Source organism: Schistocerca nitens, chromosome 1 (genome assembly GCF_023898315.1).
Source record: "Schistocerca nitens isolate TAMUIC-IGC-003100 chromosome 1, iqSchNite1.1, whole genome shotgun sequence".
NCBI lineage: Eukaryota > Metazoa > Arthropoda > Insecta > Orthoptera > Acrididae > Schistocerca > Schistocerca nitens.
In genome coordinates this window covers 659154993-659173400 of record NC_064614.1, presented here as the reverse complement: position 1 = coordinate 659173400, position 18408 = coordinate 659154993, and the positions used below count along the sequence as shown (strand labels likewise).

Here is an 18408-nt window from a genome sequence, read left to right as displayed (position 1 = left end):
TCAATTCTCTCATTGTTTTCCTCCCAACTGGTCATTAAAGCACAGATTAGAATTTATGTGTGGCTACTTGGAGAATGAACCAGCTGTAAGAATGCGATCGGTCATTCACGATTGTCACAGTGAAGGAGAATTTTATCATGCCTTCCTCTCAGCATATTGGTCTCAAGCTACACAAGACCGAGTAAAACATAGCATCATAATGACGAAACATTTTGAACAATCTGAATTCTCCAGTCTTGTGAAATATTTATGACATGTTGCACAAGAATCAATACCTGTCAAACCCATACAGTCCCTCAGAACTCATCCGCATTTGCTTAATCAAATTACCTGAACATTTACGACATATTATTTTGGCAGGACGTTGCAAAGACGACATTGAAGCTTTTCAGGGACTGTTACAAGAACTGGAAATTGACACTGACAATCGCGGAACGCGAAAACAGGAGCACAACAATTACAGGTCACATCTGTCACAATTCCGCGATGACAGAAGTAATACACGACAAGGCTATTCTCACAACACAAATCGTGACCAAAACAGACACCACCCATATGACAACCACTGGCAGAGTAATAATAGTTACAGAGAAAGATCGCATTTCCGTAATAATGAATATAACAGAGACAATCATAGAAACAGACAATATGGCAACCAGAACTATTATTATAACTTCAGACGCAACGGTCCACCGTGCAGTGATAATTCAGGGAGAAAATCTCCACCACTTAACCGACAAGAAAGAAACTACAGGAACTAACGACATGACGACAGACGAGATAATCGTAACGACAGACTTGAATTGCATCACAACTGGCGGGATTCAAACAGAGCAGGGCACTCTCGACAAGGTGAATTTGCAGAAGTTAGGTCTCCTAATCCCAATAACGACACACGCCAACAAAGAGACAGACAATGACTCGCACCGCAGGCAGCCCGGCTCAGGGAAAAATTACATAGACGCTAACCTTGAGAAAAATTTTAGCATTCTTTACCGATGTACCATATACCACATAATAATTCCACTGAAGCTGAAACTCTGCGTACTAGGAAGAGTAAAGGTTTACACCACATTTCACATGTAAAACCGTTTATTGAAAGATAATCTGCTTTTTAACTTTGTCTTTGCCATAAAACTTTTCACTTCACGTTACTAGTATGCTTTGTCAGACTTAGAATCTGTTAACATGCAACAATGTTTGAAGTTAAATATCCAGTCAAGAACCAAGAGAACGTATTTAAACAGAAATTACGAATGCATTGTTATTGTGAACAGACGACACAGTGTTATTGTGTGTGTACATTCTTGCTTGTTAGTTGCACGATTACGTAACGTCTATAAGGCTCACATACTTAGAACATTTACCAGTACTGCTAATGAGATTTTAATGCAACATTTTGGTTTACTTGAAAATACATTCTGGATTTAAAGTACTTTCTGTGAGATACCAGATGACACAGTGGTTAGTTTATGTGACAGCTACACGATTTTATCACGACGCTACCAATGAGTGACAATTTACAATGTTGCTTTTGCAGTGTTTCTGTTTTATATCTGCACAGTTTTTCTGTATTATTCTGGAAAGTAAAACATGTTTTAGTAGTAACTTTTGTGGTATAGCTACAATGAGGCTGCCTTTTCCGTAGCACAACAATACGTTACAGCATAGTACTTTCTTCATCATGGCAATAAACGTAATAACTAAGATATCTATATGCAAAGCACTTCACTTTTGTTTATCATGAGGTAAGTACATTGGCTTCTGCAGAACTTAGCTTTCGGAGGACAATAACTACGACACTTCCACAGAGATTATCTTACAGCAAGACGCACATTTAGCGCTACAGGACACGTATTTGAGTGATTAATTTTGCACTTAAATCATTTATTTTTAAGGATATTTGAAGTACAATGATACAAAGGTTTTCTGTGATACATTTCATTCCATTGCTGTAATCTGTGACACATGAGGGTATAATTACATTAATCCTCAGGGGGGTACACACCTACTTTGTGTACCATGTGTGTGGCAAACACGAGGAGACCTAGCTAATATGGTATTTGCTTATACAACTTTACACATCGGTACAACATTTCTCCAACACAGAATTACACAGCTACCTGATTATTTAACAGAGAAACATCTTTTTTTTTTTTACTAGGTCAGTGACAGATGTTTACGCAATTACACAGTTGGATAACTTCACACTTATGAAACTATATTTTGTCTGTACTTTGTGAACTGTTCATATTTTTTCGAAACCATTGTGATACTATGAGAGCTTTGAATGATGTATTTGGTATGAGATCATGATTTTTACGTTGGAGGTAGACGACACTATTGAAATGAGCAGAGAATTTTTTTAGGTTTTGAAAATATTGCAGAAAGCTACGACGTTTTTGAGATTTGACTAAGGTGTTATGATGTTATTATTATGACGACGATGTGTATTATGCTGTTGAGGTACGTTTATGATCAATGAGATGATGCTATATGAGGAATCTGATTATGCTATGTATTTATTATGATGAAATATTGAAGACGTGTTGATGAATATGTATATGTGTAATAAGATAAGGAATAATGAGTAGTGGTTAGGGACTCTGCCTTGTGAAAAAGGATGATGGAAACCAAGAATCGTACTTTATAGAGTTATGAAATGTGTGTAAATGTGTGAATGTATCTCAATGCCGACGAAAATTTTTTGGACACTGTTATATTTACAGTATTTTGTTTCTACACATTTGTAACGCAAATTCTCTACCTGTGAAATTTTTATATGAGACTGTAACTGTAGTGGAAACTGATGTCGTAAATATTTCGGTAAGGAAGGTAGGTCACCTTGACATAATGAGTTTTGGGCGCCCAGCTGAGAGATAGTCGTCTGACAAAAGAAACCCATTAGGTGGAGAAAAGAAAAAGAGGCCATTATCCTCGCTATTGACATTTCTTTGTCGAAAGCATCGCAAATACGACACGCTCAAACTTGAAAACATATGATTACACTGTGGAGCTCTTAATTTATGATATTTACTAAAATGCCTTATGAAATGATGAGAAACATTTTACATCTATTGTCTTTCAAGTTGAGAGATTGCTCATTTTGTTTAATATCTGGTCTCCAGCTGTGTTGCAGCATTGGTTTTATAAAATAAAATTAAGTGCATTTGCTAATGTGAACACTTTATGCCAACAGATCTATTAAATAATAATTTTATGATCCATATTCTTCGAAAAAGGAGCACTAGGAATGGATAGAACAATAAGAAGGGATTAATAAGAGTAACTGCATACATAATTTTCTTTTCAACTACTTGGTAATTTTTTTTGGTAGAGTAAGTTATCGTGATGCATCACTCTAGTGTTAAGATGTGACTTAGGTATTAAACATGGCCATTTTTACTGTAAAATTTTTTCTGCTTGAGCTTTGCCATGTTTAGAAATAAGTTGTTGCATTTGCTGCTGCTGTTTGCCAGGCATAATGTTACTGAATTTGACTTTGTATTACTCTGTTAAGACAGTTTTACTATGGAGTTATTTTTCTTGTTGCTGCACATTGGCTCATATTAGTTGTAATGTTGCATTTGCTTGGCAATTTAGATTTACTGTAGCTTGCTTTGCCAATTTGCATTTCTTTGTCCTTGCTGTTTGTTTTAATTTGTTATGTGCTGCTGCATTGCCTCGTCCCTTGGTATATATATCTGAGCTCAGTAGATTTAAGTTAGCTTAAGAGGGGGTAGACTATATAAGAAACTAACTAAAATGAATTGGAAGAAATGCATTGAGAAGCTATAAGAAAATGGTTTGGCAAAAAAAAAAAGTAGTGTACAGTGGAGAAAGACTATTTTTGAAACAGGATGTGAACAGAATACAGAAAGCAGGCTTAGATAGGACTTTTGGGAATAATGATGAACGAAGGGAGATCTCCATGCAAAATACTGCAGTAAAACAAACCCTGTCCTTTCCTTTTGTGTCATCCCTCTATGTGTTTGTGTACCCTTGTGTATTTGTGTTTTTCCTGTCTTTATGTGTTTAGCTGATGAGGGTTATGTTGTAGAATTTTTCTACTAGTATGTTATTTTCTTTGTAAAGATGTTTAGACATTATTTATTCTGTTCTGTTTTAATGCTCATGTGTGAAGTTGATGTTTTGAAAATTATTCTGATCTTTTATGTATGTACTCATGTCATAATTCCTGTAACAATGATGTATATGCTTATTTCTATTCTTTTCTAAAGCCTGTGTTACTACAAATGTTATCTGTATTGTTATGTTCTTTAATAATGTATTGTTTTGTACCTTTGTAATTGTATTCTTATGTTATAAAATTGTAATTGACACCAGTTCACCATATTATTAACTTGTAAGTTCCATTTCACTGCACACGTTTCTGTTGGTCATAATACACTCCTGGAAATTGAAATAAGAACACCGTGAATTCATTGTCCCAGGAAGGGGAAACTTTATTGACACATTCCTGGGGTCAGATACATCACATGATCACACTGACAGAACCACAGGCACATAGACACAGGCAACAGAGCATGCACAATGTCGGCACTAGTACAGTGTATATCCACCTTTCGCAGCAATGCAGGCTGCTATTCTCCCATGGAGACGATCGTAGAAATGCTGGATGTAGTCCTGTGGAACGGCTGCCATGCCATTTCCACCTGGCGCCTCAGTTGGACCAGCGTTCGTGCTGGACGTGCAGACCGCGTGAGACGACGCTTCATCCAGTCCCAAACATGCTCAATGGGGGACAGATCCGGAGATCTTGCTGGCCAGGGTAGTTGACTTACACCTTCTAGAGCACATTGGGTGGCACGGGATACATGCGGACGTGCATTGTCCTGTTGGAACAGCAAGTTCCCTTGCCGGTCTAGGAATGGTAGAACGATGGGTTCGATGACGGTTTGGATGTACCATGCACTATTCAGTGTCCCCTCGACGATCACCAGTGGTGTACGGCCAGTGTAGGAGATCGCTCCCCACACCATGATGCCGGGTGTTGGCCCTGTGTGCCTCGGTCGTATGCAGTCCTGATTGTGGCGCTCACCTGCACGGCGCCAAACACGCATACGACCATCATTGGCACCAAGGCAGAAGCGACTCTCATCGCTGAAGACGACACGTCTCCATTCGTCCCTCCATTCACGCCTGTCGCGACACCACTGGAGGCGGGCTGCACGATGTTGGGGCGTGAGCGGAAGACGGCCTAACGGTGTGCGGGACCGTAGCCCAGCTTCATGGAGACGGTTGCGAATGGTCCTCGCCGATACCCCAGGAGCAACAGTGTCCCTAATTTGCTGGGAAGTGGCGGTGCGGTCCCCTACGGCACTGCGTAGGATCCTACGGTCTTGGCGTGCATCCGTGCGTCGCTGCGGTCCGGTCCCAGGTCGATGGGCACGTGCACCTTCCGCCGACCACTGGCGACAACATCGATGTACTGTGGAGACCTCACGCCCCACGTGTTGAGCAATTCGGCGGTACGTCCACCGGGCCTCCCGCATGCCCACTATACGCCCTCGCTCAAAGTCCGTCAACTGCACATACGGTTCATGTCCACGCTGTCGCGGCATGCTACCAGTGTTAAAGACTGCGATGGAGCTCCGTATGCCACGGCAAACTGGCTGACACTGACGGCGGCGGTGCACAAATGCTGCGCAGCTAGCGCCATTCGACGGCCAACACCGCGGGTCCTGGTGTGTCCGCTGTGCCGTGCGTGTGATCATTGCTTGTACAGCCCTCTCGCAGTGTCCGGAGCAAGTATGGTGGGTCTGACACACCGGTGTCAATGTGTTCTTTTTTCCATTTCCAGGAGTGTATATACACAGTATGTGAGAAGTAGTTAGTGTTTGCACGTGTGTTAATAATTCAGCAAGGGACTGGTTAACAGCATTGCTGATTCTAAGGACAATTAGAAAAAAAAACTTTGTGAGTGCACAAGTGGTGGTTTATGGACTTGCTATATTATCCGCAAGACTCTTCAATGGTGATTGTGCACCTGCACAGTCGCAACAGATGGCTGCTGGCAGTATCTACAAGGACTATAGTGGGTCTGCTCTGTGATGACCTACCTACCAATATTCTTCAAAACGTCGAATGACTCTGCTGTGGGTTTGCTCTGTTGTGGCCCATTACCTGTCTGCATGTCGAGAGTCAGCACTGTCTTTCCGTTGGAAGGACAACACTACTTCTTAAAGACTGCATGGAAATCCTCTACTTCCGTGTGCATTTTGTTTTACTGCTCAGACTTTGAGAAAAACACTGCAATTTTACTGTGATGAATGATCAGGACTGTCTTTATGGACTGTGAGAAAATTTTAGCTTTTGACCAACATTGTATTAATAAGTGTGTGCATTTGATTTCTTTGTTGTTGTAATTATGAAAAATTTTATCAAATCATTATTGGCCACTGCCCAAAACAATTTGTAAAATTTTTTGTGGGGAGCATGGGGGCTATGTAAGTAGGCTGTTTATGTTTTCTTATTGGCAACATTACGTAGCGCTCTGTATGAAAATCACTGGCTGTGCTGTGTGCAGTCTGTGGCTAGTTTGCATTGTTGTCTGCCATTGTAGTGTTGGGCAGCTGGATGTTAACAGCGCGTAGCGTGGCGCAGTTGGAGGTGAGCCGCCAGCAGTGGTGGATGTGAGGAGAGAGATGGCGGAGTTTTGAAATTTGTAAAACTGGATATCATGAACTGATATATATATAATATGACTTTTGAACAATATGAAGGTAAATACATTGTTTTTTCTCTATCAAAATCTTTCATTTGCTAACTATGCCTATCAGTAGTTAGTGCCTTCAGTAGTTTGAATCTTTTATTTAGCTGGCAGTAGTGGCGCTCGCTGTATTGCTGTAGCTTGAGTAACGAAGATTTTGTGAGGTAAGTGATTTGTGAAACGTATAGGTTAATGTTAGTCAGGGCCATTCTTTTGTAGGGATTTTTGAAAGTCAGATTGCGTTGCGCTAAAAATATTGTGTGTCAGTTTAAACACAGTCATGTATAATTGTTCTAAGGGGATGTTTCATGGTGTGTGGCGGAGGGTAGTTTTTGTACCACTAACTGAGCCCTCCAACGTTGTTCCACTCGCTAATAGTGCTTGGGAAGAATGATCGTCTGTAAGCCTCTGTGTTGGCTCTAATTTCTCGAATTTTCTCCTCGTGATCATTACACGAGGCGTATGTGGGGGAAGTAATATGTTGTCTGACTGTTCCCGAAAAGTGCTCTCTTTAAATTTCAATAGTAAATCCGTGATGCACAAAGCTTATCTTGTAACATCTGCCAATGGAGTTTGTTTAGCATCTCTACAACGGTCTCGCGCCGTCTAAACGAACCCGTGACGAAACCCGCCGCTCTTTTTTGCATCTTCTCTATCTCTCCTATCAGTCATATCTGGTAGGGATCGCATATGGATGAAAACTACTCAATAATCGGTCTAAAAAGCGCCTTGTATGCCACTTCTTTCGTGAATGAGTTCCATTTCCTTGAGATTCTTCCTATGAATCTGAGTCTGACATCTGCTTTTCGCACTATTTGTTCCATACGATCATTCCACTGAAGTTCGCTCCGGATAGTTACTCTAGATATTTTGCGATAGACACTGTTTCCAGTGGTTTGTCATCATCAGTGTAGCTATACAGTAGTGGATTTCTTTCCCTATGTATGTGCAATATGTTACATTGATTTACGTTCAGGATCAACTATCAGAGCCTGCTCCATTCATCAATTCTCTGGAGGTCATTCTGCAAATCGTTACTGTCTTCTGGCGTTGCTACTTTGTTATAGACAACCGCCTCATCTGCGAACTGACTTAGAGAACATCCGACGCTTTCTACTGTATCTTATATACGGGGTGGAGAAAAACTGTCATGAAATTTTAACCCTGGATAGCTGATGCCAGTAGAAACCAAAATACTAATGTTGTGTAGGTTGACAACTCACCATTTTTAAACTGCGGTAACTTGGCGCCACGAACTCCGATTGGTCGTGGGATTGCCCCCCCGCGACCAATCGGAACGCGTGGCACCACGTTACCGTAGTTTAAAAATTGTGCGTTGTCGACCTAAACAACATTAGTAATTTTGGTTCCTACTGGCTAAAATTTCGTAACACATTCTCCACCCTGTATATGTATTTTGCAAACAGTAACAGCCCTATCACACATACTTGGGATGCACCGGAAATTACTTTTACATCTGTCGATTTTGTTTCGTTAAGAGCGACGTGATGCGTTCTGTCTGCAAGGAAGTCTTGAATCCAGTCGCAAATCTGCTCCGACACTCGATAAGTTCGTATTTTTTTTCACTAAACGGCAGTGCGGGATAGTGTGAAACGCCTTCCTGAAGTCAAGGAACACTGCAATAGTGTGAGCGCTATTGTTTACGGCACTGTGGATCTCATGGAGGAACAGAGCGAGCTGAGTTTAGCAGCATCTCTCTCTGCGAAATCCATATTGATTTTTATAGAGGAGATTTTCGTTCTCCAAAAACGTCATAATCCTTTAGCATAATCCATGCTTCATAATTCTACGACAGGTTGACGGCAACGATATAGGTCTATAATTGTGCGCATCTGCTCTACGGCCCTTCTTAGAAACGGGAATGACCTGCGCTTTCTTCCAGTCGCTAGATATCCTTCGTTGCTCAAGCGATTTACGATAAATTGCTGCTAGACGGAGAGCAAGTTTTTTCACATAATCTTTGTAGAGTCTTATAGGTATCTCATCTGGTCCTGATGCTTTTCCACTACAAAGCCACTGCAGTTGATTTTCTATTCCGCAATCGGTTATCTCAATATCTGTCATTTTGACGTTCAATGACTATTGAAAGGAGGGACCGTGTTACGATCTTCCGCGGTGAAACAATTTTTCGAAAACCGAATTTAGTATTTCGGCCTTATCTCTGCCATCTTCCGTTTCGCTGCCAGTATGGTCACTGAGCGAATGACTAGATGATTTTGGATCACATACTGATTTTCACATACTCACTGATTTTACCCTCTTAGGGTTTTTACTCAGATTGGTGGACAAAGTTTTACTCTCAAAGTTATTGCTTCTCTAATTGCTCTCCTTACGCCCATTTTTGCTTCGTTTGGCTTTTGTTTGTCGGCTAGGTTTTTGCTTCTCTTGAATGTGAGGTGAAGTTCTCTTTGTTTGCGTTGCAGTTTTCTAAACACCTATTACACCATGGTGGGTCTTTCGCATGCACCGTGCTCGGAACGTATTTTTCTAGGCCATATTGCATGATTACTTTGATTTTTTTCTATTTGTTTTCCACGTCTTCATCCTCACCACAGATGATTGTTGCTGACAAGTCAGATACTCAGAAAGAGGTATCCTGTCACTCTTGCTAAGCAAAAATATCTTCCTACCTTTCTTAACACTCTTTGTCAGATCCATTGCCAAGATGCTATCACAGCCGTATGATCACTGATACCATCCTCTACGTTATCTGATTCTCTTAGTTCGGGTCTGTTTGTTGCCAGGAGGTCTAAGAGGTTACTCTCAGGAGCTCATTTTCTAATTATATGCTCAAAGTACTTTTCGGACATCCAGAACAATGTCACAAGAATCCCTGTCTCTGGCATCAGTTTTGATAGCGTGACACTCCCAGTCTCTACCTGGCAAGTTGAAGTCACCCCTTATTACAACAGCATGATCAGGAAAATTGCTAACAATATATTGCAAGTACTGTTTGCAGCGCTCTATCACTAGAGCTCCTGACCCAGATGGTCTATAAAAGCATCCGATCACCAGTTTTGACCCATCTTTGATACTTAACTTCACCCAGATTAATTCACAATCAGAATCCGTGATAACCCCACAAAATTTTATCAAATTCTTTATTGCAATAAATACGCCGCCACCATTGGCGACTAACCTATCCTTACGATAAATATTCAAATCTGAACATACGATTTCCTTGTCATTAACGTCCTGTTTCAACCAAATTCCTGTTCCTAATGGTATCTATGTCCGCCCCCGGTAGCTGAATGGTCAGCGCGACAGACTGTCAGCCCTAAGCGCCCGGGTTCGATTCCCGACTGCGTTGGAGATTTTCTCCGATCAGGAACTGGGTGTTGTGTTGTCCTAATCATCATCATTTCATCCCCATCGACGCGCAAGTCGCCGAAGTGGCGTCAAATCGAAAGACTTAACCCGGCGAACGGTCTACCCGACGGAAGGCCCTAGTCACACGACATTTACATTTATTTTAATGCTATCTGTGCCTTATAACCTCCAGCAAGCGATACTAATTCAGGTACGTTTCCTTGGATGATCCTGCAGTATACTAAAATCATATTCACCTTTTCCATCTCTGATCTGCGACGACGGACGTTCCCTGAGGAAACTGCGGATGATTTATCAGGCAAATAGTCTTTGATCCCAAGGGAGGGTTTCTCTAACCTAAATAAACCCCATGTGCATTCGACACGTACTCTGCTCTCCTAGTAGCTTCTTCCTACGTGTAGTGCACGCCTGTCTTATTAGGGGGAATCCTGCTACTCTGTGCCCGATAGCGGATGCCGAGAAATTCACATGCGATACCGTCGCAGAATCGTCGGAGCCTCCGGTATAGAGATTTCTAAAATCATTGGGAGAAGTGGCAACAAAACGACTGTTCATGTTGGTGTGTACAATGTATGAGACTGGCGACATACTGTCTGACTTTCGGAAAAGATTCATCCACACAATTCCGAAGACTGCAAGAGCTGGTAAGTACGAGAATTATCGCACAATCAACTTAACAGCTCATACATCCAAGTTTCTGACAAGAATAATATAAGAAAGAGTGGAAAAGACAAAATGGAAAAGACAACTGAGGGTGTGTTAGATGACGATCACTTTGGTTTAGCATAGGTAAACACACCAGAGAGGCAATTCTGACGTTGCCGTTGATAATGGAAGCATAACTAAAGAAAAATAAAGACACGTTCATAGGATTTATCGACCTGGGAAAGCGTTCGACAATGTACAATAGTGCAAAATGTTCTAAATTCTGTGAAAAATTAGGGTAAGCTATAGGGAGGATGGAGACCCGTGGTCTAGGGATAGCGTCTTTGGTTCATAATCAAAACGTCTTCGGTCCCGGGTTCGATCCCCGCCACTGCCTAAATTCTGATAAATAATCAGCATTGGCGGCCGAAGACTTCCGGCATAAGAAGTCAGCCTCATTCTGCCAACGGCCTTGTCAAAGAGGGTGGAGGAGCGGATAGAGGTTCAGGGCACTCTCTTGTCCTAGGGGTGGGAAATTGCCCCTAAAGGCGGAAGAATCAGCAATGATCAACGACATGAGGATGCAGAAGGCAATGGAAACCACTGCATTAAAGACACGTAACGTGTATCCACAGGACATGTGGCCTGTAATTGAAGAAGTGTCATGATGATCTCTCCATTGGCAAAAGATTCCGGAATAGTCCCCCATTCGGATCTCCGGGAGGGGACTGCCAAGGGGGAGGTTACCATGAGAAAAAGATTGAATAATCAACGAAGGATAACGTTCTACGAGTCGGGGCGTGGAATGTCAGAAGCTTGAACGTGGTAGGGAAACTAGAAAATCTGAAAAGGGAAATGCAAAGCCTCAATCTAGATATAGTAGGGGTCAGTGAAGTGAAGTGGAAGGAAGACAAGGATTTCTGGTCAGATGAGTATCGGGTAATATCAACAGCAGCAGAAAATGGTATAACACGTGTAGGATTCGTTATGAATAGTAAGGTAGGGCAGAGGGTGTGTTACTGTGAACAGTTCAGTGGCCGGGTTGTTCTAATCAGAATCGACAGCAGACCAACACCGACAACGATAGTTCAGGTATACATGCCGACGTCGCAAGCTGAAGATGAACAGATAGAGAAAGTGTGTGAGGATATTGAAAGGGTAATACAGTATGTAAAGGGGGACGAAAATCTAATAGTCATGGGCGACTGGAATGCAGTTGTAGGGGAAGGAGTAGAAGAAAAGGTTACAGGAGAATATGGGCTTGGGACGAGGAATGAAAGAGGAGAAAGACTAATTGAGTTCTGTAACAAGTTTCAGCTAGTAATAGCGAATACCCTGTTCAAGAATCACAAGAGGAGGAGGTATACTTGGAAAAGGCCGGGAGATACGGGAAGATTTCAATTAGATTACATCATGGTCAGACAGAGATTCCGAAATCAGATACTGGACTGTAAGACGTACCCAGGAGCAGATATAGACTCAGATCACAATATAGTAGTGATGAAGAGTAGGCTGAAGTTCAAGACATTAGTCAGGAAGAATCAATACGCAAAGAAGTGGGATACGGAAGTACTAAGGAATGACGAGATACGTTTGAAGTTCTCTAACGCTATAGATACAGCAATAAGGAATAGCGCAGTAGGCAGTACAGTTGAAGAGGAATGGACATCTCTAAAAAGGGCCATCACAGAAGTTGGGAAGGAAAACATAGGTACAAAGAAGGTAGCTGCGAAGAAACCATGGGTAACAGAAGAAATACTTCAGTTGATTGATGAAAGGAGGAAGTACAAACAAGTTCCGGGAAAATCAGGAATACAGAAATACAAGTCGCTGAGGAATGAAATAAAAAGGAAGTGCAGGGAAGCTAAGACGAAATGGCTGCAGGAAAAATGTGAATACATCGAAAAGGATATGATTGTCGGAAGAACAGACTCAGCATAAAGGAAAGTCAAAACAACCTTTGGTGACATTAAAAGCATCGGTGGTAACATTAAGAGTGCAACGGGAATTCCACTGTTAAATGCAGAGGAGAGAGCAGATAGGTGGAAAGAATACATTGAAAGCCTCTATGAGGGTGAAGATTTGTCTGACGTGATAGAAGAAGAAACAGGAGTCGATTTAGAAGAGATAGGGGATCCAGTATTAGAATCGGAATTTAAAAGAGCTTTGGAGGACTTACGGTCAAATAAGGCAGAAGGGATAGATAACATTCCATCAGAATTTCTAAAATCATTGGGGGAAGTGGCAACAAAACGACTATTCACGTTGGTGTGTAGAATATATGAGTCTGGCGACATACCATCTGACTTTCGGAAAAGCATCATCCACACAATTCCGAAGACGGCAAGAGCTGACAAGTGCGAGAATTATCGCACTATCAGCTTAACAGCTCATGCATCGAAGCTGCTTACAAGAATAATATACAGAAGAATGGAAAAGAAAATTGAGAATGCGCCAGGTGACGATCAGTTTGGCTTTAGGAAAAGTAAAGGGACGAGAGAGGCAATTTTGACGTTACGGCTAATAATGAAAGCAAGGCTAAAGAAAAATCAAGACACTTTCATAGGATTTGTCGACCTGGAAAAAGCGTTCGACAATATAAAATGGTGCAAGGTGTTCGAGATTCTGAAAAAAGTAGGGGGAAGCTATAGGGAGAGACGGGTCATATACAATATGTGCAACAACCAAGAGGGAATAATAAGAGTGGACGATCAAGAACGAAGTGCTCGTATTAAGAAGGGTGTAAGACAAGGCTGTAGCCTTTCGCCCCTACTCTTCAATCTGTACATCGAGGAAGCAATGATGGAAATAAAAGAAAGGTTCAGGAGTGGAATTAAAATACAAGGTGAAAGGATATCAATGATACGATTCGCTGATGACATTGCTATCCTGAGTGAAAGTGAAGAAGAATTAAATGATCTGCTGAACGGAATGAACAGTCTAATGAGTACACAGTATGGTTTGAGAGTAAATCGGAGAAAGACGAAGGTAATGAGAAGTAGTAGAAATGAGAACAGCGAGAAACTTAACATCAGGATTGATGGTCACGAAGTCAATGAAGTTAAGGAATTCTGCTACCTAGGCAGTAAAATAACCAATGACGGACGGAGCAAGGAGGACATCAAAAGCAGACTCGCTATGGCAAAAAAGGCATTTCTGGCCAAGAGAAGTCTACTAATATCAAATACCGGCCTTAATTTGAGGAAGAAATTTCTGAAGATGGACGTCTGGAGTACAGCATTGTATGGTAGTGAAACATGGACTGTGGGAAAACCGGAACTGAAGAGAATCGAAGCATTTGAGATGTGGTGTTACAGACGATTAGGTGGACTGATAAGGTAAGGAATGAGGAGGTTCTACGCAGAATCGGAGAGGAAAGGAATATGTGGAAAACACCGATAAGGAGAAGGGACAGGATGATAGGACATCTGCTAAGACATGAGGGAATGACTTCCATGGTACTAGAGGGAGCTGTAGAGGGCAAAAACTGTAGAGGAAGACAGAGATTGGAATACGTCAAGCAAATAATTGAGGACGTAGGTTGAAAGTGCTACTCTGAGATGAAGAGGTTAGCACAGGAAAGGAATTCGTGGCGGGCCGCATCAAAGCAGTCAGTAGACTTATGACAAAAAAAAAAAAAAAAAAAAAAGGGAGAAACGGGTAGTATACAGTATGTACAGGAGCCAAGAGAGAATAATAAGAGTGTACGACTAAGAATGAAGTGCTCGGATTTGAAAAGGGTGTAAGACAGGGATATAGTTTTTCGCCCCTACTGTTCAATATGTACATCGAAGAAACAGGTATGGGAATAAAAGAAAGTTTCAGGAGTGGAATTAAAATTCGAGGTTAAAGGATATCAGTGATACCATTCACTAATAACATTGCTATTCGAGTGAAAATTAAGAAGAATTACATGATCTGCTGAATGGAATGAACTGTCTAATGTGTACAGAATTTGGATTGAGAGTAATCGAAGAAAGACGAAAGTAATGCGAAGTATCAGAAATGAGAACAGAGAGAAATTTAACATCAAGATTGATAGTCACGAAGTAGATGAAGTTAAGGAATTCTACTATCTAGACAGCAAAGTAACCAATGACGGACGGAGCGAGGAGGACATCAAAGCAGACTATCACTGGCAAGAATGTCATTCGTGGCCAAGAGAAGTCTACTAGTATCAAATATAGGCCTTAATTTGAGGAAGAAATTTCTGAGAATGTATGTTTGGAGAATAGCATTGTGAGATAGTGAAACAGGGACTATGGAAAAAACAGAACAGAAGAGAATCGAAGCATTTGAGATGTGGTGTTACAGACGAATGTTGGAAATTAACTGGACTGATGAGGTAAGGAATGAGAGGAGGTCCTGCGAAGAATCGCAGAGGAAAAGAATATGTGGAAAACACTGACAAAGAAAAGGATCAGGATGATAGGACATCTCTTAAGACATCAAGGAATGACTTCCATGGTACTAGAGGGAGCTCTAGAGGGCAAAAACTGTTGAGCAAGACAGAGATTGGAATACATCCAGCAAATATTTGAGGACGTAGGTGGCAAGTGCTACTCTGAGATGAAGAGGTTGGCACAGGAGAGGAATCCGTGGCGGGCCGCATCAAACAAGGCAGAAGAGTGATGACCTCGCCCGATTGGCAGTGTAACACCGTGACCACCTACCCACGATGCCGTTCCTGTTGTAGCCTGCTCTTTATTGCACTTCTCGTTCTTGGACGGTTCACTGTTTCTATTTTCTTCTTTTTTTTCACAGCTCAGCACATATTCTTCCTGTCTTCTTCCTTGATCTGTGTTCAGTTTTTGACGGGCTGTCCACTGTGTCATGTTGCCACTAAATCTGAAGGGTGTGCGATGGGGAGTTTCCCTTATAAGTTGTCTGTGCCCCCCCTCCTCTCCCAATAAATCTCTCATGCCCCTCCAGGGGTGACCCACCTCCCTCCCTCCAGTACCTCAGGTTGGGAACCACTGGCTTATTGCAATCCCTGTTGAGAGCAAGAAATTTTCACTGCCAGTACTCTAAAAATGGTTCAAATGGCTCTAAGCACTATGGGACTTAACATCTGAGGTCATCAGTCCCCTAAACTTAGAACTGCTTAAAACTAACTAACCTAAGGACATCACACACATCCATGCCCGAGGCAGCATTCGAACCTGCGACCGAAGCAGCAGCGCGGTTCCGGACTGAAGCGCCTAGAACCGCTCGGCCACACCGGCCGGCTGCCAGTACTTGACCAACAATGTGAGAAGATGGTGTGGCGTCACTTTCCTAATCACAAGATATTGCGTAAATATCTCAGACTAAATCCCAACTTCTCCATTGTGACTTACGAAGTGAGGGCATGTGACACTGTTGATGTGGATCCAACCGTCAGATGGGAACGTTAAGCTCAGCGGCACAGTTGGTGCTAACTGAGAAGAACAAACTATGTGTCAACTCCAGGCTTCCCAAAATCCTTCCCTTCCTCTATTACTACACGCCTATACAACACAGCACTCCTCACAGGCGTCCGCACGTCAGAGAAATACACTTGACCTTCGTAACAGGTCTCATCGGCAAATCACCTCCAGTAGCACCTTGCCCAGGACGGCAATGTGAGAACACCACGTCCGCAGCCAACGCTCATACCTTGAGTACAGCAGCGATAACAATAATATAAAAGAAACAAATCAGGGAAGATAACGAGTAATCGAGAAAATTTCAGTCTCATTCGCCATACATTTAACTGTGTTGCAAGAATAGAAGATAACGTTGACTGTGTAACGGCACGCATTCGTGGATGAAACAGGCAAAGCGATCTATTGCCAAAAGCGTGTAGTTTAGAGATGCAGTATCCGCCGCTATCAAGTAGCCCACATTTTCAAATACGCGCGCCGCCAGTTACCGTCGCCACGTTTCCTACAGCACGAGAGCACTGACACGAACGATTATGCCAATGTCAATGAGGTGCTATCGGCGGGCGCGTTGAGCCCATTTTGTATGTTTGCCAGTTGAATAACATTTACAGACACTGTATTGGAGAGTGACAGATTTATGAATCTTTTGTATCTGTATATATTTCTGTATTCAAATCTACTGTTAGTAACTGACGCTGCTACTTCAGCAACAAAGTCATGTGATATTTTTACTATTTGATATTAGCTGTAGAGTAAATTAATATCTGAATTCTCTGTTCGTGAACGGCATCTGTTCTTCGCTTCAGCGTCCACTAAAGAGCCACACAGCATGCAAAGAATGACATAATAAGAGCGTGGCTGCTCACCTAGGTCCCAGCACGGCTGCTGCTCGTCTTCGCCGTTCTCGCAGTCCTCGTGCAGGTCACACACGTGGTCGTAGTCGATGCAGCGACCGTCTTCTTCACACTGGAATGCGTGTAGGCTCAAGCACGTCGTCTCCGCCTCCTCTGCACCCAAAAACAACGTTGAATAATATAGTAACACCGTTAGCTTATTCTTCTTCGAGCAGCTTTCACACAAAATGTCTGACAGGTAGCAGAGCAAAATTTTATATCTAGAGACAGGCGAAATACCCTCAGACTTCAAGAAGAATATAATAATTCAAATCCCAAAGAAAGCAGGTGTTGACAGATGTGAAAATTACCGAACTATCACTTTAATAAGTCACACCTGAAAAATACTAACGCGAATTCTTTACCGACGAATGGAAAAGGTGGTAGAAGCCGACCTCGGGGGAGATCAGTTTGGATTCCGTAGAAATGTTGGAACACGTGAGGCAATACTGACCCTACGACTTATCTTAGAAGAAAGATTAAGGAAAGGCAAACCTACGTTTCTAGTATTTGTAGACTTAGAGAAAGCTTTTGACAATGTTGATTGGAATACTCTCTTTCAAATTCTGAAGGTGGCAGGGGTAAAATACAGGGAGCGAAAGGCTATTCACAATTTGTACAGAAAGCAGATGGCAGTTATAAGGGTCGAGGGCCATGAAAGGGAAGCAGTGGTTGGGAAGGGAGTGAGACAGGGTTGTAGCCTCTCCCCGATGTTATTCAATCTGTATATTGAGCAAGCAATAAACTAAACGAAAGAAAAATTCGGAGTAGGTATTAAAATCCATGGAGAAGAAATAAAAACTTTGAGGTTCGCTAATGACATTGTAATTCTGTCAGAGACAGCAAGGGACTTGGAAGAGCAGTTGAACGGAATGGACAGTGTCTTGAAAGGAGGGTATAAGATGAACATCAACAAAAGCAAAACGAGGATAATGGAATGTAGTCAAATTAAGTCGGGTGATGCTGAGGGAATTAGATTAGGAAATGAGACACTTAAAGTAGTAAAGGAGTTTTGCTATTTGGGTAGCAAAATAACTGATGATGGTCAAAGTAGAGAGGATATAAAATGTAGACTGGCAATGGCAATGAAAGCGTTTCTGAAGAAGAAAAATTTGTTAACATCGAGTATAGATTTAAATGTCAGGAAGTCGTTTCTGAACGTATTTCTATGGAGTGTAGCCATGTATGGAAGTGAAACGTGGACGATAAATAGTTTGGACAAGAAGAGAATAGAAGCTTTCGAAATGTGGTGCTATAGAAGAACGCTGAAGATTACATGAGTTGATCACATAACTAATGAGGAGGTATTGAATAGAACTGGGGAGAAGAGGAGCTTGTTGCACAACTTGACTAGAAGAAGGGATCGGTTGGTAGGACATGT

The 18408-nt window shown here is 42.0% G+C and overlaps 1 protein-coding gene across 3 annotated transcripts in view; it reads right to left on the bottom strand.

Moving 5' to 3' along the window:
* LOC126258990 (leukocyte tyrosine kinase receptor-like) overlaps positions 1-18408 on the bottom strand; it is a 717375-nt gene that overhangs the window by 344958 nt on the left and 354009 nt on the right. For all 3 annotated transcript variants that reach the window (XM_049955685.1, XM_049955687.1, XM_049955688.1), the window contains exon 4: positions 17001-17141. In XM_049955685.1, the coding sequence (XP_049811642.1) occupies positions 17001-17141 (141 nt within the window). The remainder of the gene's footprint in view (positions 1-17000; positions 17142-18408) is intronic.